The 23,642-nt window shown below is 37.3% G+C and overlaps 1 protein-coding gene across 1 annotated transcript in view; it reads left to right on the plus strand.

Moving 5' to 3' along the window:
- The first annotated feature begins 2,927 nt into the window (after positions 1 to 2,927).
- The window catches only part of naaladl2 (N-acetylated alpha-linked acidic dipeptidase like 2), a 431,375-nt gene continuing 410,660 nt past the window's right edge, over positions 2,928 to 23,642 (plus strand). Inside the window, exon 1 of the mRNA XM_079845128.1 lies at positions 2,928 to 3,081. Within this exon, the coding sequence (XP_079701254.1) occupies positions 3,039 to 3,081 (43 nt within the window). The 5' untranslated portion in view covers positions 2,928 to 3,038. The remainder of the gene's footprint in view (positions 3,082 to 23,642) is intronic.

A 23,642-nucleotide genomic window follows, 5' to 3' on the forward strand; every position in this document is an offset into this window, starting at 1 on the left:
GAGTAACCTATCAGTCTGATGCATGTCTCAGAGGCTGAGCAGTCCTCAGATGGGCTAAGGAGAGGAACGGGTGCCATCGCACACTCATTAGACCCAGGAGCCGCTCTATGTCCCCTCTTGTTATAGCCTTCACGCCTGGCCTGTTTATTTAGGTGGCAAAAAGATTTGCATTCTGCAGATCAAAAGATTTCCATATTCCTCTTAAAATGCAGTTTAGACTCAGACACTCGAGGTGAAACGTCTCCTATTCATTTTTCTCTCTCTCTAATGAGCTACGCCGTGCGCGGACCAGAAAGTCAACTTTGCAATTCATAATTGTAGCTGTCCACTGAAGACGATCAGAATAGTTTTGTCTCACTTTTGTGAGCGCACACTACTCAACCATGAAAATTTATTTAAATACAAAGCCTTACACTGATACTTTGCCCTGCGATGAAAATTCTGTCATAATGTACTCACATTCATGTTGTTCAAAACGACTTCTTTAAAAAACAAAAAAAAACAAACCTTTGTCCACATAGTAAGTCAGTGAGGTCCCAAACATAACTGGGGGTTTTCTAAACATAAAAAGTGGTTTTCTAATAGGCCTATCTGATTTTCATTGTTCTTTCACAGCCATTTGTCATCATTTGTGCCAGGGCTTAAAAACGGAAAAATATATAAATCGGTTCAATCTGAGCAGAATCGATATTTTAGCGTTTCCGTTTTTGCGTTCCACATTAAACATTACTGTTCCGAAAGCGGTTTGATTTGAAAAAATACAGATTAATAATGTTATTTTAATTTAGCCTATACTTTAAACAAATATTTATAAATAAAGACTTTCACTCAAAAATAAGATAACACGTGATACTTACACTTGAACATTTATTTCATAACATTGTTAAAACACAACAGAAATACCTGCATTAATTACAAAGCATAAACAGCTGGAAATTTTTTTACCTGTTTTAATGGACCGTTAGACAATCGAAAGTGGCCCTCTTATGCCTAATTCTTTTCAGAAGAGTGATAACATTCTTTGTACATAACTTTTTTTCCCAACAAAATTACATGAATAAAAAATAAATAAACTGGATAACCATTGCTCTTTTAATGCACCGTCAACTGCTAATTTCAAAGCAAACACTGCGCAACACTGCATCACATAATCAAATTCAGTTGGCTAATAAAGCTCAATCATTTAATGCAATATAACATGATAAAACTACAACAAAATTTATACCATTTAATAAGAAGCATCAACAGTCCATATCGAAAACATTGACCTGTCCTGTATTGGCTACCTGAAAGACTAGGAAAATGTGCGATAGTTGCTAGTACTTGGATAGGCTTAAACGTAATCCATAAACTAGCCTAAATCAGACAATTTGAGCTTAAAGTCCGTAAAACTTGTTTAAACGTACGAAAAGAATGTCCTCCAATACCTGCGCATTCATTGAAGACCTCATTGGGGAAAGAATATAGGCCTACTTGAGGCATGAAAATGCGCGCTCTACAATGACTTGCGTTACCGGTAGATTCATAGATGACTGCTGCGCGGGCATTTCACTCACGCTTGACTCGTCAACGTCACATGCTGTACTACTTAATTCATGATTGGTCACTGCCAAATTAAAATATTAAAGAGAACAATAAAATAACATTATTAATGGTTAATGGTCATTTCAAATAAACGTTTATTTTCAGAACGATTAAAATAGATTTTATTCCTGTTAAAATTTAATTTGTTTCCGGTTTTCGTTTTCGTTCCTTGAACCGGTTCAGAGCCCTGATTTGTGCTGTATCAGCCTTATGATTGTAAATATTGTTCTCAAAAAGTTAACATAAAAACATTATTTATACATTGCTCATTGAGCTTTTTTTTCTGAAACATTTTTAGTGGGACGTTTGTCTAACTGTATTTTTTTAAATGTTACTACGTCAGTATGTAGTTTCAGAAATTACTAAGAACATTCTAAAGTAATGTTGCCGTAATGTCTGCCAAAAGATAAAATGGAATGTTCTCTTACCGTTTGCCTAACCAAGAATTTTTTATTTTTTTATAACGTTAACAAAACGTTCTTAGAACATATATTTGTTTGTTGGGAAGTTTTCAGAATAAAGTAAATACTTGCTGTGTAGTCGATAGGCCTCTGCATTGTTTGTATCTCTTTTAGGCAACAGTAATGTCAAATTACAGGCTCAATAATGATGCGTTTTGCTTGTCTTTTTCAGCAAATGAAAGTGCATTGCATTAATTAAGCAGTCTAGTTATTTTAAACAAAACGTGTGTGGTTATATCACATTATTTGTTGCCCTTATCCATTAATCATTTATAAAATCACATCCATTTTTTATGATGACAAAAAAAACAAACCAAAAAAATGTGGTTTTCTAATATCTGATTGTCATTGTTCTTTCACAGCCATTTGTCATCATTTGTGCTGTATCAGCCATATGAAAATAAATTTGAGGACTAAACAAAGCAGAACGTCGATGATTCATGCCGTCGGGCCATTCTCTGCGAGTTCCACTCCTCATTGGGCTCCATTGTCATATCTGCTTACAAGGCAAAGATAAAGTCAGAAGGGGGTTTCTATTCCCTTTAGGGGAAAAGAAGCTCTAGGTTTATAGTTTTTTCTTGTCTTCTCGCCTTAAAATTGACATTTAAAAGTCGCAATTACTTCACAGACAGTAGAAAATCTGAACAATACAGAGCTTTGGCATTGTAGTGTCCCAGGAGGTGTAACTGAATAATTTTTCGCATTAAGTAACTGTTCTAACATGCAACTAAGTACATTTTTGGGCCGGTGTGTCCAGTTTCAGCAGGTGCATGCGGCACAGCGGGGCGGAGGAGGCGCCAAACAGGTTGGATGACTACAGGTGAGCCAGGAAGCAGCTTATGCTAATTTGTCAACATGAGAGGAAATCCTCCTTAGAACCGCACTTGTGAGAGGGAGACAAAGCTACATGGGAACCTATTAGATAAGCAATTCTCCTGTCAGCCGCCTCACAGGGGGAGAGAGAGCGAGTGAGGGATAGAGAGTGTACCTGCGATGGTGGACACACAGGGATTCCATTCAAACCCAGCCCTGCAAGGTAAATGTTTATATTGCCAGCCCTCTTTTTCTCCATAATGAGCACGATGTTGGTTTTCTCACTGCCCTGTTTGAATGGGCACTTAGGCAGGTGCAACAGGCTCCCTAAGTTGTCTCTTCGACTCCCGTAGAGAACAGTTTCCAATGGTTTTGGCGAAGTAGCCTCCTGGGTTTTCTTATGTGTTGTTCATTGGGTGAAATGGTACTTGAGTCAAGATAGCAGTTGTAGTTAAGATTCTCTTTTGCTGAAGAAGAGTTTTAGGCGGATGGTGTTTGAAAAAAACTGCGTTTGCACATAGCTTATAACATAACTTACAAGATGATGTGATTCAGCTTATCATTTCTGGTTTAATGTAAAAATATGTTTTTATTTGCTTAATGTCTCCAATGGGGTTCTGTCAACACAAACCTTATGTTGGATGTTGGTTTGTGTACTCATGGCTGCTGAGTGCATTTATAAGAGAAACATGTGGATGTCAGTGCTAAAGGTAAATAACCATGCATAATTTAAAAAGTTATAGTCCTCTTTTGTGGGTTTTTGCCTATAGTTAAAACCTATACTTAAAAGAGAGGAAAGATAAAATATATAACTAATAAAGTTACGACAGAGTCTGTCTGTCTACTCATAAATAATTTACTGTAAATCTGATGCGGAAATTTGTTAGTTGAATTGAATTTTAACTCTCTCTCTGTATTGTATATTTTTATATTTCAAGGACTATTAGCTGGAGTGTATGTTTTGGTATGTGAGTACTTCAATTTCTATCACACCTTTGTGTATTCCAGTGTGTGTACTCACTCCAACATGTATAGGCATGCAAATGTCTGTATGTGCAGAGAGAGTGTTAGCATTCCCATCTCAGTGGCAGTTGCTTGGCTGGCAATTAAAATTAGTAATATATACACTAGAGTTCAAAAGTTTGGGTTGGTCAGAGTTTTTTTTTTATTTATTTATTTCTTTTTAAAGAAATTAATACTTTTATTTAGCAAGGATGCATTGATTTTTTTTTAAGCAACAGTAAAGACATTTATAATGTTACAAATGCTAATCTTTTGAACTTTCTATTGATCAAAGATACAAAATAAATGTTTCTTGAGCAGCAAATCAGAATATTAGACTAATTTCAGAAGGATCATGTGGCACTGAAGATATGAAGTAATGGCTGCTGAAAATTAAGCTTTGCCATCGCAGAAAGAAATTAGAGTAAATTTTTATATTGTAACAATTTCCCCACATTATTACTTTAAATGTATTTTTGATCTAATAAACTCAGCCTTGGTGAGCATAAGGGATTGTTTCTAAAACATAAATTCGTACCTACCCCAATCTTGGTAGCGAATGTCGCTTGCATTTCTTCCCCTCTAAAGATCTTTGCACACTGAGTCTGAAATTTTCGTATAAGTTTTTTCATATTCATCATCCTAAAAATTTGTCACGCACAGAAACCTTGCACACAAAGTCTGGTGCATATTAATTAATCCGTTGCAAAAAAATTCGCAAACAATTAAATCGGACTTTTCAAGCAGTGAGGAGGATTTTGTTGTCCTCTCTCTTCTTAAAAAGATAAAAAAGAAAGAGAGATTGCGTAGAGAGGAAGGAGAGTTCCACCCCCTTATCAAGGAGCTGTGGGATTATCCCGAGTGATTCAAAGTTTACTTCAGGATGTCATTTGCTCAGTTTGATGCTCAGTTTGCTAGCGATACTGGACACACCTACTATTTTATATTTACACTTTGTTTGTCATACAGTGCTTTAAGCTGCGAGACGAAGTGGTCAGAATCCACTCTGGATTTTTAGCGTTCGCTTGTACGGTGGCTCTGAATTGTCAAAACACCTCTCAAAATGCTTGCTACGGATGCGAAAAACGCAGAAAATCGAATCTGATTGGTTTTTTTTTTATGACGGACGAAAGTTTCGGAGGCAGTGTGTAAACGTGATTGACACAACGTGATGTAGTATTTATTTAACGCACGGAAATTCCGGACTCTGAAGGACCTGAAATTGGAAATGAAGCAGTCAGTCAAGTTTACATTATTTAGTAAAGTGATTTCCGATTTATATAACAAACACGATTAATGTAACCATTTTAAAGAAAAAAGGATGTTTTGTTATAGGTTTTGGAGCAAGGGCACCGCCATCTTGCAATACCACAGTGTATGATGTCACAGAGGTGGTTTGCTCCATTGAAGTAATATAAGCACTTCTTTACTTTTTTTTAACACACGCTTGTTTTGAAATGGAATAAACGAACTTGAAACACTCCAGTTTTTCCGCTCTGACATCTTTAAGAGATATGCATAAGCAATTTGACTTATTATGGGCTCACCTGTCCTTTCAAGTTCGCCTTCCTCCATTTCAAAAAAGTAAAGAAATGCTTATATTACTTCACTGACCAACGGAGCAAACCACTTCACACACTGTGGTATAGCAAGAGGGTGGTGCCCTTGCTCCAAAAACTTTAACAAAACATCCTTTTTTCTTTAAAATGGTTACATTAATCGTGTTTGTTATAAATATTTTTTATTAAAGTGGACTTTAGAGTTCGTGGCTAATTTTGAATGACCATCAATGGAGAAAGATGCTTTTTGATGCTACCAACAGAGGGTAATTGCTAATGCTAAACAGCCAAACTCTGAATCCATTCTATGGTACAGTATGCCATTTTATATTACCTCTCTCACTATTACTTGCATTCCAACCAGGTAGCTCATTAATTCAGGCCTTTTAATTTCAGAGGTGGACAATAGCGGAAATGTGTGTGTGCGTGCCTTGCCTTTGCTGTTTAAAAGTCAGGTCACCTTGTCCACACTTGTTATTTTGATGAAACACACTCCTCTTCCTGTCCAGCCCTTAAGGTCAGAGGTCAAAAGGTTGTACACCTGATTGGTTTTAGCAATAATATTCATTTCCTGTGGAAGCATATACCAAAAAAAGAGACATGAGGATGACTCCTCAGACTTGAATCATCTCCATTTCTATATTTAGTACCTTTTTTTATTTGTCGTTTCGTTGATAAGGAATAGACATGCAGCTGGTGGTGGGGAAGCAGTGACCCATCCTTGCCCTTGCCTTCTACCTGCTGACACGCTGCTAAAAAAAGACCACATCATCCCACCACACATATCACCCCCCTTTTGTTCACCCCTTCCTTTTGAAACTTGATCTTTTGAATTTCAAAGGCAGAGAGGAAACCAATGCTCCATCCTGGTATCTATTCACTTGTGGGACGTCCTTTGTTATCTGTCCTCAGAATGGTTGTTCATTGGCCATTGATAAGCACAGCTCAAAACACCTTTGGTTTACAAAGGTGTACAGAAATATACTTTATTTCTTCTGTGCCTGTTTCAACTCGGTCAGCACATGGAAAAAAAAGGATGGAAGTCTACGTGTGATAGGTGAAAAATTGTGACCTTCTTCTTAGTTCCTCAAAAAAGATAGAGCGAAAGACTTTCATGTTTTTTTTTTCTTTGAATGGGCTAATTAAATTTTTTTTAAATCGAAAATAAATTCAATTTAATTAAATTAAATAATAAGATGAATGTCTTTAAATGCTAGCAAAAAGTATTGTGTTAAATCAAGATTATAATCTTTAATCGCGATTAATCGCATACTTATTGTGAAATTGAGCATACATCATTTATCTTGTTTAACAAGTTTATTTCTTCATCATTTTCTATATTTAGCAAAGCAAACTATCAGATTGAATGATTATTCTCACAAAAACTGTATTTTCTGCAATAATTTTTAAGGTAAATTTAGGTGTCTTTCCAAAAAAGGATTAACATTTGAATTATATAAATGACCATAATTAACATTTATATTTATAAATAAATTATATTAAATGTGTTATCCAGGATTATTTTATTAACAGCATGAAAAATATCAAATAAAAACATGCAATGTTTTGATTTATTAGAATAAGTTTATAATTAATTTAACATTAATGTAACTTGCAAAACACTTAAAAGCAGACGTGTATGTTTAGTGCACTCCAGTCATTTATAAAATACATTCAATAATTTTTACTTTTCTTGGCTTTAACAATTTTTTGGCATCTGATGTGTGTTCAGCCCAGTATTTGTCCTTTCTGGTTCCGCTCAGTGCGTCCGTCTCTGTTAGAGATCATTTTTAGTGTTGTACATTATCAACACAATAGGCCACCAAAACAACCGGACTCAATTCACACTGTCACCTCACATTTCCTGCTCCGCTCTCCTGGGGGGAATCAAACAGGGGTGAAACATTCTGTTCAGACCAGTTGCAGTTGGGACAGGCCTGGCAGGACAAATGAGATGGTGTCTGCTATTTCAATAGAGCAGCTGTAAATGGTTGTTTGTTACGTTACAGTTAAGCTCTTTGCATGAATCTTTGGCGTTACACTTCACAACTGTCATCTTGAGTGCCTGATTTATTCATGATATTCCTTCAACCGTCAGAAGGAAAAATAATGTACCTCCCCTCAACTTTTTTTGCAGATGAAAAACTCTCCATGGGTTCGTAACGGATTTGTCAGGTCTGTAATGGATTTTGAAGGCAGAAAAATTTACCATGAGATGTGGAGGCAAAAAGCAAAAAATATTTCAGCCGTGTGACTGTGAGGAACGTCTTCCTCATCCATAAAAGAAAAGTTAAACTGCTTTTAGCTGCGATCTTCCTATTTTTCTTGCAACCCTGTGCACAATACAACAGTTTAAATAGATACAAATAGATACAAAGATACAAAGAGTGTTTCAATTGGAGTAATCCGCTCAGACCTAATCTGTGTTCATAGAAACCTACTTGTTATTGTCTGAAGCATGAAGGTAATTTTCCTCTTATGGATGTCAGCAAGGATCACAAAGATAGTTTAATGAATAGTCTTCTAAGTGCCTGAGCTCTCCCGTTCAGAGGAATGCAACGAACGATTTGGCTTAAATGGTCAGCTGAATAAATGTAACTAAGAGCATTCAACTAAAAAAAAATCTCAATGTTTTGACTTTACAGAATGTACTCTCTTTGGCTGTTGAATTAAGTATTTTTCCCTTTGGCAGGTTAAGTTTATTCATCATTACTACTTTATTTGACTTTCTGTCTCACTCTGTGTGACCCAGTTCATCATCAAGCATCAAAACAGTGTTGTGACTCAAGTGTAGAAGTGACCCTCTAATGGTTCAGGGTGTGCAATAGCTACCCTTTCCAAGAGTCTTTTGTCTCCGCATTTGTCGTTTAATTTTACAAAAATGGTGTAAATTTGATCTCAAAACAAACACTACTGACCAGATAAAAAAAAACAATAATAATTTAGAAATTATATTTTTTAATTATTATTTTATTTTTCAAGTGAACATTAAAAATATGTAACACCAGAAAAGTAATTTTTTTTTTTTTTTTTTTTTAAGTAAATGCAAACTTTCAAATTGGCAGGAAAATCACAATGTGCTCATCTGCAGCCTCTTCTTACTGTAAACTTTGTCCTTTGGCTCTGTTATTCCACAACTTTTTGTATTTTCAGCAAGATTTCCTTAGCCCTCTGGGGTCTGAGGTGTTTTCTGGGCCCTAGAGATGTTTTGACATTTGTGACGCGAGACTTTTGAGAACTGGATGTTGTAGCCTAAATGTTTTGCTTCACAACAATGTGAATTTCATCCTTTTTAAAGTGTTTTTTAAATGTGTTTTAAATAACCTTCTGTGATCCAATATGACTTCTTATCAGTCATAAGGGGGGGGGGGGGGGGGGGGGGTGTTATTATTTTATAGTAGGCCTATTCTGCACTGTTATAAAGGCTATGTCGATTAACATTTCATTATAAATATACTTTATTCTTATGAAAATACCAGAGATGGCTTGAAGAACACAGATAAACTATAACTATATATAGTCATAATCGTCTGTTTATTTCTGCACGAGGGTGCCCTCCGGCTCCATAGACAGTGTGCACGAGCTGAATGTGTCTTTTCTCACTCACGGCCAAATTAGTATACTTTGAAATGCTTGTAAACACAACCGTGCGCGATACAGAGAGGAGCGCAGAAAATGAAGTATACCCACGCCTTAAAGCTACACTGTGTAACTTTTTTTGTTTATTCTTAGCTAAAAACACTTAGTTCTTTCTAAAATATATGTGCTCAATAATGAATATTTACTTCTTTCAAGTAATAAAGTATTCTCGTAAGTTTATAATATGCCATTGAAAATACATACGGGTAAGGGGTTCGAATGCGGGTCGCCATGTTGCCCCTCCATCTTGAAAGTACATTAGCCAAAGAGGGACATACCCGTAAATTCAAGCTTCGCCTTTCACGTTTTAACACTCGATGGCACCGTGTCGAATGTGGACGAGGTCGAACTGGAAGCCATGTTAATCTTGGACTAAATTGGCCACCGTAGGAGTTAAAACGAAATCGGAATTGAGAGGAACAGAAACTAATATTCACTGGATGGTCATATACTTTTTCAGCGCTAGATGGGGAAAATATCACACAGTGTAGCTTTAACGCTCCATAATGCCCACATCGCCCCATTTGGGTAAAAATTTTGTAATAATAAGAGTCCTCTCTATAGAAATTTCAAGAAAACGTGAGAATAGGTATTTCTCTAAATGTGCACGCTTTGCCCTGAGGGAAGTTGTTTAGTCAAGTGCTTTCATGACGACTGTACAGGAGGTTTAATCTGAATGAATGCAGGCTCATATTTCATATTAAAGGTATTGAATCGTTATAGTAAAACTGAGGTCAAAGTGTGAGTTTTAGACCATTTTAATCATTTTAAAGTTAATTACATTATTTTGCATTAAAACCAACGTCTTGTTGCTAAGCCAATTGTGCGTTTTATCGCGAAATAAACCTCTTCATGATTATACAAGACACACCAAATCCACCTGTCGTAGTTTTTGCGCGATAGTGACTGGCTGATTGAGCTTTATATTTTACATATTAAACCACATACCTTCCTACGTTTTGTTTTTGCGTCTCTCGAAGCTTGATAATGAAGTTACACATTCCATCCGATGTCCATGATTGACCGACCATCACCAGATTTGAGCACCGAACTTGTTGGTGCGAGGACCCTTTTGGATTGCTCTGTTTATTTGAATCTTGAATTTCAGCAGAAACAATTAGAAACTGACTAAAAACAAGCCAATCGCAAGACATCTAGTAGGGGGGGCACCAGGGGTGGCCAACCAGATTTCAGTGAGGGCCGGTGCCACCTCTGGCTACCATGTAGACCCGCCCCTGGGCATGAATCATCATGAATATTGATGTGCTTCACACTTGGGAAGACAATGACCCCTCCCCCTAGTGGCCCTATCAGGTGATTGGGACTGTGATGGAACTAGAAGAAAGTGAGGAAATTTAAGGGGGCTTTCACACTGGCAGTTTAGTTCAAAACGGGGTACAATTCGCATTAAAAATTGCTAATGTGAACGCTGTCATGCGGGTTGCCACAGAGGTACTAAATCTGAGACTGGGACCTCAAACTGGGGAGCGATTTACGTGAATGTGAAAGCAACACAGATTTGGGTGCACACTTGTTCAGGAAGTAAAGTAACCTGCGCATACGTTTTAGACGATTACAATATATTTAGTTCAATAAAACACATGTAAAGGCCTTTGCACACTGAGTCCGAAATTCGCATGCAAAATTTTCGCACGTCAAAAAATTAATTCGACCTCACGTTATGTCACTTACGCTTGCACACAGCCTCCGAAACTTTCGTCCGTCAAAAAAAAAAATCGGAACAGGTTCGATTTTCTGCGTTTTTCGCATCCGTTTTTCCCACAGTGCTGATGCCCAACCTAAAACTGCTGGCAATGGTGGTGAATGAATCGCCAGTGCTCAGATACCTACATATACAAATATTATTGTATCAAAAATACTACAAATATTATTATATCACAGCTATAATTATAGCACACCAAGTCCCTGTAAACCGTGTGTGTGTGTGTGTGTGTGTGTGTGTGTGTGTGTGTGTGTGTGTGTGTGTGTGCGCGCACGGATCCCTTTAGACATAGGCTGTCAGTCTCTGTTCAGGATAAATTGAGTCACGGAAATGTGTGGTCTTCTTTTTAATATGTGGCTCCAGTATCGCTAGCAAAGCATCAAACGGAGTCACTGACATTCTAAAGTAAACTTTGAATCGGTCTGGATAATCCCGCAGCTCCTTGATAAGAGGAACTCTCCTTCCTCTCTACGCGATCGCAGAAGTGGGTGGACCCAATATTTCCTCTTTCATTTTTTAAGAGAGAGGACAAAAAAGTCATCCTCACTACTTGAAGACGGCATTTTGTGTTGTTTTGCGTTTTTTTCCGTAACGCATTCATTAATACGCATCGGACTCAGTGTGCAAGGTCTCTGTGCATGACGAATTTTTCGGATCACGAATACGAAAAAACGCATGCGAAAATTTCGGACTCAGTGTGCAAAGGCCTTAAGGGATGATAGTGTTGATGATTTACCTTGGATACAAGCGAGAGTGAGTCTGCAGTGTATTTGCGCATAGGGAGTGCAATCAGGGCAGCAAATCATTAGAAACACACACAGGGTCGTTTACTCAGCTGCACATAATAGCACCAAATTAATAAAAAACACAATATATTGACCCTGCGTTTTGTTTTCTAGCATGCACCGTGCACGTTTGTGATTAATTCAAGTGCACCAGGGTTCGATTAGAATGAAGTTGTGTGTAAAACCAGACTAACACTGCTGGGGGCACCGAGAACAACCACGACTGGGACCGCAACAAATGTGCCCAGTGTGAAAGAACCCTAAAAGAATGGCTTTTTTGTTTTTATTTTATTTACAACACAACATAATATACATAACAATGGAAAAAAAATGACATTATTAAACACACTGATCTAAACGCAGAGACTTGAACAGTCACAGACCTTTATGTCATTCCTGTTACCTGTCATTTACAGGGTGTTTGCTTTTTCTTTTGCCATGCACTTAAAGGTCCCATGGCATGGCATTTTTCTATTATTTTATAATGTTTCCTGAGGTGTACTTATATTGTTAGTATGATTTTTACATCATAAAATGTCATAATTTAGAAATAAAAGGCATTTTTTCTATACTGCTGTTTGCCCTGTGGCTGACTGCCCTGCTTCAAGAGGCGTGTCTGCTGTGAGACTTCAGTAAAAACGCCCACTGTTGTGATTGGCTGACATCTTTGCATTTTAAATGAGCGGAGGGGGCGTGGTTTAACAAGGTCTACGAGGCACGAGCAGCTGCCAGAGAGACGGATAGACCTGAGTTCACTTCACATCAGTTCTGTCAGTCTCAGTTCAGTGCTGTTGTAGTTACAGCATATACTTCAGGTTATTAGTTTATTTCTAGTCGGAGGGGCTGTCACTCATGTCAGAAAGTTAGTAACTTTAGTAAATTATGGATCAGCGCTGACTGGAGACGCGAACAGTTTAGAACGATTCAGTCCGATTTGGTGAACTGATTCGGTTCACTAAAAAGAACCGGTTCAATAGAATGATTCGTTCCCGAACCGGACATCACGGAGACAGAGCGATTGCTAACAAAGTTATTTATAGTAACTAATGAGTTATGAGAGCGCTGTCTGTCAGCGCGAGTTTATTGTGTTTGTATCTGAGAGTTCTGAATAAACACGAGTCCCAGTCACGTCAAGTCCGTCTTCATCATTATTACCAACTTTGTAACACATGCAAAGTACCATTACAGCTGTCGAGATGAACGAGTTACGAGTAAGTGTTGATAATAGCATTATTTTTAGACATGTTCCTATCATATGAAAAGCCTCAGTGACGCGCATTGAGTACACAGCGCAAACAAAGACACAACAGCAGTAATCGAATGTAATCCAGTTTATTTGGGGAAAGCTGGCTAGCCTAGCCTAGCCAGATACGCTCACGCCCCTTCTGCTTAATCTCGCGCCGCGTAAGGCGCCTCCGCTGTGGGCCAGATGCAGTACTGGGGGTCGGGGATGTTGAAGGCCCACCGGTCAGCCGGAGCTTCGGCGTGTGTGAGGTTTATCTGTAAAGATGTGGCTCTCTATGTTGAGCAGAAACGACTGTATGCACATTTTAGAACAGATAGACGCGACGAGGACGTACAAAAACACTGACTCACAAGATAGAAAACACGAAAACACCGTTCTGTCGAGAGAGAAAGAAGCCGCAGTGTGTGCACGAATAATAAATAATTAGCTACACATAAGAAATCACTGATCACAGATCAGAAGGAACTGAAAAAAGACTTCTGTTTTCATTTGTACATCCAAACACTGAGAAACTGCCAGCGTTCACTCGTTCACAACCCATGATCTCTCTCGCGTTTGCATGGGCGTGCCAGATTCTCTGGGCGGAGGAAAGGGAGGTAACCGTTCCTGCTTGGACGTCAAACCAGGAGACTTCAGGATTGGCTCGTCTGGCCTGTCATTTTCTCAAAGGCAGAGAGAGACAGCCAAAACTCGGGTTTACACCGATCAACATTTCTATCCACTTGGGGACAATATTCAGGCTAGGGGAACTCATATTAATGTTGAAAAACCTCATAAAATGAAAATTTCATGCCATGGGACCTTTAAGAAAAAACCTGCCATAAGTAGTCAGTGTTGGAGCTTATTTTGCCATGTTCAGCTTACTGATGTTGGTACAGCGCTCTCAGAGAAAAACAGTTTTATGTGAAAGTTTGAGTCATCAAGAGAAAAAACATGCTGATATCAGGATTAACTAGGGCTACAGGATTTTTTTGGAGGGGGAGGGGGTGGGGGGTTTAAAATAAAAATACAGTATTTAAGAATAAATATAATAATACATTAATAATAATAATAATTTATTTTACTGCTATAAATCATTAGAAAGGAACACTTCAAGTACACTGCACTTGAGAAAAACATATGGATTATTATACGTTTACTTCAAATGTTTTAATATTTTTACCCAAAATAGGGGGGTGTGAGCATTATTGAGCACTAAAAACATATGTCTGTTTCATTCATACTGGAAGCAGGAGGGCGCCCTCGCGCAAAAAGTCCAAAAATGACTCAAAGAAGTTATGTAATTTAGGAGGTTCCAGGAAATTCTTAACACATTGAGATTTTAGCTCAAGCTGAATAAGAAGAAGATAGAAATTAAATTAAATCTGAAGACTATATACACACGACTGCGACAATATATTGTTTATCTTTGTTCTTCAAGCCATCTCTGGCATTTTCATAGGAATAGAGTTTATAATACAATGCTAGTCGACATAGCATAAATTACAGTATAGAATACTAAAAAAATAATTTATTGTCTGCCTAAAGGTGGCTACACCATTAGATTATGTTAGCACCAATCCAATCGATAAATTTGTGACGGTCACTATTAAAATTAATTTGTTGTGATAACACTTCAGATGCAGATAGTGTATTCCCGTAAGGAAAGAACTTTTGGGCTGAGTTGGATGAATGCCACTGCTAGATCTAAATCTGTTTTAGGTATTTTGTACTAGCATTTTGTTATGACGAGAAGTCGAATGAGAGGAAGATGCAGCAGTATACCTTTTATTCAGCAAACAAAACAAAACAAATAACTCTAATGTAGAGACGAAAAATATAACAGCTTTGCTACACAACAAAGACAATACTCAACAAAGGAACTGAGGAAACAGAGGGCATTAAATATAACAATATCAGAGAACTCAACAAGACAGGTGTACAACATAATCAGTAACTATGGAACCAAACTGACACATTAGAACAGAGCAAACAAGAACTAAACACAGGAAAACAAGAAGATAAAGTCCTTGAAACTGAAACAGAGCTTAAACATCTCACAAACACTTTTTCAGGCTCTTGCCTTTTTACGAAAAAATATAAAGTGAATTGTATTTTGTTTGATAAACTGAATTATGCCTTTGAATGGAGCCACTGTTTGGAATCTTTTTATTAACGGGAAAATGATGTCATGACAATGCTGATTGGCTGGCGGCACCACAAGAAAACCCACAGTCCAAATTTGTCAGAATTTGTATCATTTAAGTGCCCGGCAATAAAGCACGATGCTTTTTGGCAGCATGTTAGTGTAGTTACGACATCTATACTTCACAAACACTGTGCGCACCAACAAAACTTGGCAGTCCATTGCTGTTACACACGTATATTTGTGGATGCGCTTCTACCTGGATAGAGCAATGCTGGAGATGGCAATTATGTATTGACTTCTTTCCATGACTTTCCATTTATGAATGTGTCAGGAGAGACCGCATTACCGGCTATGACATGCTTGATTCCTAATAGAATGGGGTGTTGGGGTTGGCAGAAAGCAGGTTTGCCATTTTGGCTTATAGGAACAGACTCTGAAAGAGATTCAGCTGAGAACAAAACAGAAGGAGCCTACGTTAAGTACGTCATGGTGATGAGATTTTATGATTTATGCTGCATGAACTGTACAAGCACACCATGTATAACTATTATGATGCCATCTTCTCAGGAAATTTCAGGACACAGACACTTCCTAATTGAAGCAGCCGATGGCCATCCATCAGACTCTAAGATGAAGCTGTAGGACAATGTTCCGAAATATTTCAGAACCTGAGGAAAAGGAGCAGTAAGATTTGTTTTTCCTCACACAAAGCTCTTGTTTAGTTACAGGAGACTTGAGGCTGCTCTTGGTAGATTGCGTTGGTCATTATGGAAATGATCCGGCTGTGTTCTATATTTTCTGCGCCGTCAGTAGATCACGCACAGAACTTTCCTCTCCCATATGCACTTTTTTTGGAATTGCACTAATTTGCCCTGTTTAGTAAATCTAGCCCTTGTAATCTAGCACATTTATTGTTTAAATTGTATGGACAACAGTTGGAATTTTTACTTGAAAGTAATCTTTTTTTTGTTGTATTGTGGTCCTTTTTAGAGGTTGATCACCACAATCAACACCAGGATGAGTTTTAGAGTGGTTGGCCAAAGGTTGTCAGATTATATACAAAGACTGAGTTCATGAATATTATCTTATGACATTGCTCATCTCCAGTCGTGTTACCTAATTAATATTCATGATCCAAACTCTATGTATGAATTGATGGCTTGTGTTGGTGTTATTTTATTATTTGGCTTTGTCAACATTTCACTGTGTTTGACATCCAGTATTAAACTAGTTTTACCATTGCTCAGATATGTTTATAATGCTTTTTAATATTAATTACTAATACATCCAGACATTACAAAACTACATAAGAAAAATACATTAAAATAAAATGTATACAACTATTTAAACAATTAAAACTGTCAAGAGTGCATGTATTGACTATTTCACAATATGCTGTAAATATACGTTTATAACAGTCAGTTGCAGCGCTTTTCACGGAAATCATGAGCACAATTCAACATCTGGCATACTTTAGCAAAATTTGTCCTTAAACCTGGAAAAGCGCTAAATATTCTTTAAAAAATATTGACTGATTTACACTAGAATAAATAATGACAGATTTTATTTGTTTGTTCAAAGTATAGACATTTCCTGCATTTGTGTCACAGTGTCCAGTCACACGCTAATGTTAATTGTTACACACCTAATCCTCTTGTATCAGGTGACCTTTTCTCTTGCTGCTCTATTGTGAGGGGAAAGCCTTAACCGGACTGTCTTATTTATCCCCCCTTCGTAGTGGATGAGCTCTTGTTTGGTGAACTCCACAACCTTCCTCCCAGGAACCTTCCTTCAACTTATAATTATCATCCCAGGCATTTTTTCCCCCTCCTGAGCTATTGGCCTACCTACTATTTGAGTTCAGCAACTAAAACCCTATCCCGAGATCACATACAATTAAAATTAACCATTTTCTTTGTAATTATAGTAATTCATTAATATTTGTCAATGAAGAACAGTGTCCGATCTGCCTTCTTTCAGTTGTTTGCTTGTAAATGAAGTAGTAGTTCAATAAAAATGTACCCTGAGGATCAATGGAGAGTCATTAGCAGAGAAATACACTGCTAGATGTGCTACTGTTTTATATTTACTGTATTACAGCACTGGATGTCTGAAGCCTTGTTTATATTTTTGCCTGGCTTTGAAACGCGAGCCTCCACTGACTGTGTGTGCTTCTCCCCGAATGGACGAGGCGTTTATAGTTGACGTGCTCGCCTCTGTACCATTATGTGAAATGACAGGTGCCGACTCAGAGTAATTGTCCTCTAAACCATCAGGAAGCAGCATTGAGAAGTAAGGTACACACGTGACGCTGTTTTAATTACACTTCACCAAACATGCACTACAAAGGAACCAAAGAATCGTGTAAAATCTAGTTAACCTTGAGATTTTTACTTGTGACATTAGATCAAAATATATGGATATGAGAACATATGTATAAAGCTACATTAAAAAACAATGTCTTAAATATTTTATAATTTCATAAAAATGTTCATGAAATAAAATGAAAAAGTTCATTTGGACCTTTAAAGGTAGAGTATGCGTTTTTTTAGCGTATCAACCAATAATAGAAATGGTCTAAATATTAAAACAATTTACATATCTTCTGTCGAAGTCTCAGGACCAAACAATATTCCGAAAGCAATGATACAGTGTCCTACATTCCTATTTATTGCCGTATCTCTGTGCACTCGGCTCGCACAGTCATCAGCACATTCCATGAGGCTATACAGGGTTGTAGACAGTCACAGAGTTCCACAGAGAAACAGCAGCCGCCTTTTACAGTTCCTCCTGAACCAAAACAGCGAGCTTCTACTGCGTTCACGTCATGTCACAACCTTGATTAGAAGATGGCAACCCATGACGTTCTACCTGGAGTTGTTGGCGTCCTCAGACTTGGATTTTTGCCTTTCTATGTCAACACTATCAAAGCCGAAATGAATCTGCAGCAGTCAGGTGGTACAACTGGAGCTCTGTCAGTTGTTTAAGTTGTGTGCTTTGAGGCAGTAGCGGCTCCTGACTGTAAATTTAGGTAGGGGAGATTCTGGGGAGGGCTCAGGCACACACTGCCCTGCTTAGTATCATAAAACACATCTGCTGTGCGTAAAATTTTAATATACCCCGCCCACTTTCCGACTTCAAATCAGAAAAATATTTGTTGCAGGATATGCTGAACACCTTTAAAATGTATTATTGATTCAGTGTAAGTAGAGGTCTATGTTTGGATTAATATTTTGGTGCCTACAGACAAGCCGCAGAAGCTTTAAAGTAATTTAACGCCGTCTCTAGTGATGCCAGACTCCACTGTGCCCATTTATGTCTTTTATAGGTGTGAAGGGGAGGGTGGGATCTTATGCTTGTGCTAGCGTGCTAGTGCTAGCCTCTCCGAAATTGCCTGCCCTACCTTTTAAGTTCATTAAAAAGGCTTATTTCTACTAATGTCATTTTTTAAAATGTAAGCAATTAATTTAGACAAGCAGAAGCTAGGTGTCGGTAAAAGGGCGATGCAGATATACCTACTCGACCAGAATCAGCTCGAAGTTGTGCATCTTCGGCTGTGGAGCTGTGTACAAAGTTACAAAAAAATGCTGTGCACACCGCCACACAAAATGGGGTCTCGACGCACGACCGCCCAAACCACGATTACGTAATTTTTGTTGTGCGCACATTCATGCATTTATGCATTTACATTTATGCATTTGGCAGACACTTTTTAACATTCAAGGTACACATTGTTTTCTACATTTTTGTCAGTTCTTGCTTTCCCTGGGAATCGAACCCATGACCTTGGCATTGCTAGCACCACGCTCTACTGTTTGAGCTACAGGAAAGCTTGTGCTTATGCGGACGCGTTGAGTTTAAACTAGGCTTTAGCAGTGTTGCTATTAATAAGTGTGAATTTGAATTGAATTGTTCATGCACTGCATGATGTTGAGTTAGAATTTGAATTTGAATGACAGGAAGAGAAATGGACTAAATTCTACAATCTCAATGTTGACTTCTTATGCTTATGCCTATTCATCCCATATTTACAAATTAAAATGCTCATATATAGATGTCAAAATTGGAAATTATATTTTATATTAAACAAACACATTAAGTGTTAAATTTGTTAAAAACTATTTCTGTAAATTGATGTATATAGCATTTCCAACATTATGAATGTCATGTGATTGGCGGCCCTAATATACACGCACAGCACAGCATTTATATGATTTTAAATCTCATCCCATTTTAATTAAATTTATTTAATTTCCTATGCTTAATAGAGCCAGATATTTGCTGGACGTCTTCACAATATTCCATAAAGCAGAGAGCAAACACGACCAACCTATATTAATGCTGGTAGAAAATACTTTAAATGTTCACTAATTCCGCTGGGGCTTTACCTTTGCTTTTATCAGATCTTAGTTCACAGTCTGACATTATCAGAAGTGATTATCCCCTGCCATCCAGAGTGAATAGTCCAAATGATTTGATTTAAGCTGTTGTGAAAGGCTTTTATATAATATGCATAAATAATGTCATGACTTTTTTTTTTTCCTGTAAGCTGCTTTGGTATGAAAGCATCTTCTTGGGATCTATATGTATAAAATATGAGTTTATTTTGATAGATACATAGACCTTGCTTTATCAATTAATTATATTTATATTAAAAAATCTATAAATAATAAAATATAATAAAAAGTTGTCCTTTTGTGGTCTTCAAAGATTAAATGTATCTGATATTTCAAAGGAATGAGGGAGGCTCTGGCCTTGGCACAAATAAATGAAGGTGACCATTATAGCCACAGTCTTTTCTCATATCAGCCTGTTTAATGGAAATATGGGTCATCTCACTCAATTTTCCATCCTCTCTGTTCTCACCCTCCTCTCAGAAATGCGTTTTCACACTCCAGTCTTGAAGGACATTGGGAGAAATATGTCATGTGTAACTCAACAGTCAAAAATTTGAACTGAATTTAGTAGTGAGTGCAAAAACCTAGTGAGCTGCATTCAAAGACAGCATTTTATGTGCATTGCTATGTTTCTTTTGAAAACAGAATGAAACGTTCATTATGCAACGATTATGCAATCTCCAGTTAGTGTCTCACCAAACAGTTGCTTCAGACACAAATATCATCTTTCTGGTATTATTTTTGTATCATTGAGAAACTATTATATTTTTATTAGTACTTTTGAATTAGTTTCTATTTTATCATTTTAGTTAGTGTTTTTTTTTTTTTTTTTACTAAACTATTTGAATAGATTAATTTAAACTAAATAAAATATTTTATTCCAATTAACACTTTTTATGGTTTCAGTTTCAGCTAACTTTAATAACCCTGTTGTCCATATTTACTGAATGTCTGTTGCACAAAATATCTTCAACAGTTTGTTATTTTGCTTAAGCATAAAAAGGACATTTGACAGCTGTCTTAATTGTCCTAATTTTAATATCTTAACTAAATGTGCTATTCTTTCACAAGCTCTTTTCTTGCTCAATAATGGATCACTTAGCTTGACATGGATGTCATGTAGATATTGAAGGCAACCAGCCCAGCTAAAGTGAAAAAATATTCAGCTCCTGCTAGCATGTATTATTTAAAGTAACTTATTGAACTCAATGGTTTATTGTCATGTGTTGATTTGTGAGCTGTCAGCTGTTATATTGTGTTTGTGCGCCTTGTACATTTCAGTAAAACCCAGTTGATTTTATTGTTTGGCATCAAGAATAGACATCAGCCCATAATTAAAGATGACATTTTCACCACCATTTTCACATACTAGTGGTGGTATTTGTAGATTGTCCCTAGATCTGCAGCCTCAGTTTGTCAATGTTCCCTAGGCTTCAGAGCAATGGTGAATGATGCCCTTGGATGTGTGCATTGAACTGACAGACCAAAAAGTCTAATTAATTTACCAGAATTTAAATGATGCCACCAGCACTCAAACTCAACAGAGCTGTTCGGTCATGACGTTATTTTGTAGGCCAACACGGTTCACTGGGGACTTTAGTTTTAGAAAACCTGGTTTGGAACCAACACAAGGATGGTTAGTTTTACTTCACCTTGCTTTACAATGCACTCAATTTCCAAACAGCGATTTTGCAGTGATGCCACTGAATAACTATTATGGGTTTCCCAAAGGCCTTTTCAGCGAACAGTTCTTAAAAGAACCTAGTTCTTAGTATGAGGAGCATTTTAATAATCTAAAGACCCCTTTTACACTATAAACAGATTTTTATTTTTATTTTGCAATGGAAAGGTTCCGTCGATGTTAAAGATTCTTTATGGAACCATAAGCCGCTTTTCCACCTTCAGGCCAAATCGTTCTCGTTGCCAAACCATTTCATTTCATTCCATACCAATCCGACCCAGCATGAAAATTGTTTCATTTTCCGATGTGGGGCTGATAACAGAGCTTATTGGAACACAATACAAATACGTAAGTCATTGCATTGGTATCGCAAGAGTCTTAATAGTATAATATGTAAATAATGGCTGTGTTATGGAGGATGATCAGATTTTTAAAATTATTATTAACTTGGCCAGCTGCAGAGTAACTGGTAGTCAATTAACAGACAAGTGACAATCCTGAGTGATGACGTAGCACTCTAAAAAGTAATACAGGAGACCTGTTGCCACAACTTAAACATTAAAGTCAAAGTTGTAATTTATGGATTTATTAAACCTTTTAAATTGAAAACATAATTTTGTTGAGTTCTGTTGACTTAATAATGTTGATCATAAAATGTACTTAATATTGTGTGTAATTTAAAGACAAATGAATTGTGTTTTTGTTAAAAATTAAGTTGTAGTAACTTGAAGTGTCTTTATAACTTTTAAAATTGAGCAGTGGATTTTTCGTTCCCAGCATGCTTTGCATAGGACTGGATAAATAAAACGAAACATTTACAAACATTATAAACACTATAGCCTAAGCTATTTTAGTTTTAGTTCCCCTCACTCCACAAAAAAATACTTTCAATTTAACTGTATTCAGAACAGAACACGAATAAAAATAGCTATACAATTACAAACCCAAATCAGAAAAAGTTGGGACAGTATGAAAAAAGAAAAAAAAAAGAAGTGATTTCTAAATTTACTTTGACTTGTATTTCATTGCAGACAATATGAACACCAAATATTTCATGTTTTGTCTGGTCAACTTCATGTCATTTGTAAATATGCATCCTTTCCTGTCATTCAGACCTGCAACACATTTCAAAAAAAGTTGGGACAGGAGCAATTTAGGGCTAGTAATGAGGTAAAATGGTTAAATAATGATGCGATTTGAAACAGGTGATGTCAACAGGTGATTGTAATTATGATTTGGTACAAAAGCAGCATCCAAGAAAGGTATAATCCTTTAGGAGCAAAGATGGGCCGAGGATCGCCAGTTTGCCAACAAATACGTGAGAAAATTATTGAAATGTTTAAAAACAATGTTCCTCAAAGAAAGATAGGACGAGATTTGGATATTTCACATTCAACAGTGCATTACATAATTAAAAGATTCAAGGAATCTGGAGGAATTTCAGTGCGTAAAGGACAAGGGCGCAAGCCTAAGCTGAACAACCGTGATCTCCGATCCCTCAGGCGGCACTGCATCAAGAATCGTCATTCATCTATAAGCGATATCACCACATGGGCTCAGGACTACTTTGGCAAACCTTTGTCAAGTACCACAATACGTAGTTACATCCACAAATGCCAGTTAAAACTGTATTGTGCCAAAAGGAAGCCCTATGTTAACAGTGTCCAGAAGTGCTGTCGACTTCTCTGGGCTCGGAGGCATCTGGGATGGACCATGACACAGTGGAAATGTGTACTGTGGTCAGATGAATCAGTATTTCAGGTATTTTTTGGGAGGAATGGACGCCGTGTGCTCTGGACCAAAGAAGAAAAGGATCATCCAGACTGTTCCCAGCAACAAGTCCAAAAGCCAGGGTCTGTCATGGTATGGGGTTGTGTCAGTGCCCTTGGCAAAGGTAACTTGCACTTCTGTGAAGGCACCATTAATGCTGAAAAGTACATAGAGATTTTGGAGCATAATATGCTGCCTTCAAGAAGACATCTTTTCCAGGGACGTCCATGCATATTTCAACAAGACAATGCAAAACCACATTCTGCACACATTACAAAGTCCTGGCTGCGGAGGAAGAGGGTACGGGTACTTGACTGGCCTGCCTGCAGTCCCGACCTGTCTCCAATAGAGAATGTGTGGCGCATTTTGAAGCGCAAAATGCGACAACGAAGACCCCGTACTGTTGCCCACCTTAAGACTTGTTTGCAGGAAGAATGGGACAAAATTACACCTGAAACACTTCATCACTTGTTGTCTTCGGTCCCTAAACGTCTTTTAAGTGTTGTGAAAAGGAATGGCAACATTACAAAGTGGTAAATGCTTTACTGTCCCAACTTTTTTTGAAATGTGTTGCAGGTCTGAATGACAGGAAAGGGTGCATATTTACAAATGACATGAAGTTGACCAGACAAAACATGAAATATTTTGTGTTCATATTGTCTGCAATGAAATACAAGTCAAAGTAAATTTAGAAATCACTTCTTTTTTTCTTTTTTTTGCGTTTTCCATACTGTCCCAACTTTTTCTGATTTGGGGTTGTATATATTAAATTATAAAATAAAACCCAAATTAGGCTATAGTGGCATTCATTATAAACAACACGTAGGCTACCTCTTATTTGGCACAAATCTAAA

The sequence above is a fragment of the Gobio gobio genome, assembly GCF_949357685.1.
Source record: "Gobio gobio genome assembly, chromosome: 19".
Taxonomy (NCBI): Eukaryota; Metazoa; Chordata; class Actinopteri; order Cypriniformes; family Gobionidae; genus Gobio; species Gobio gobio.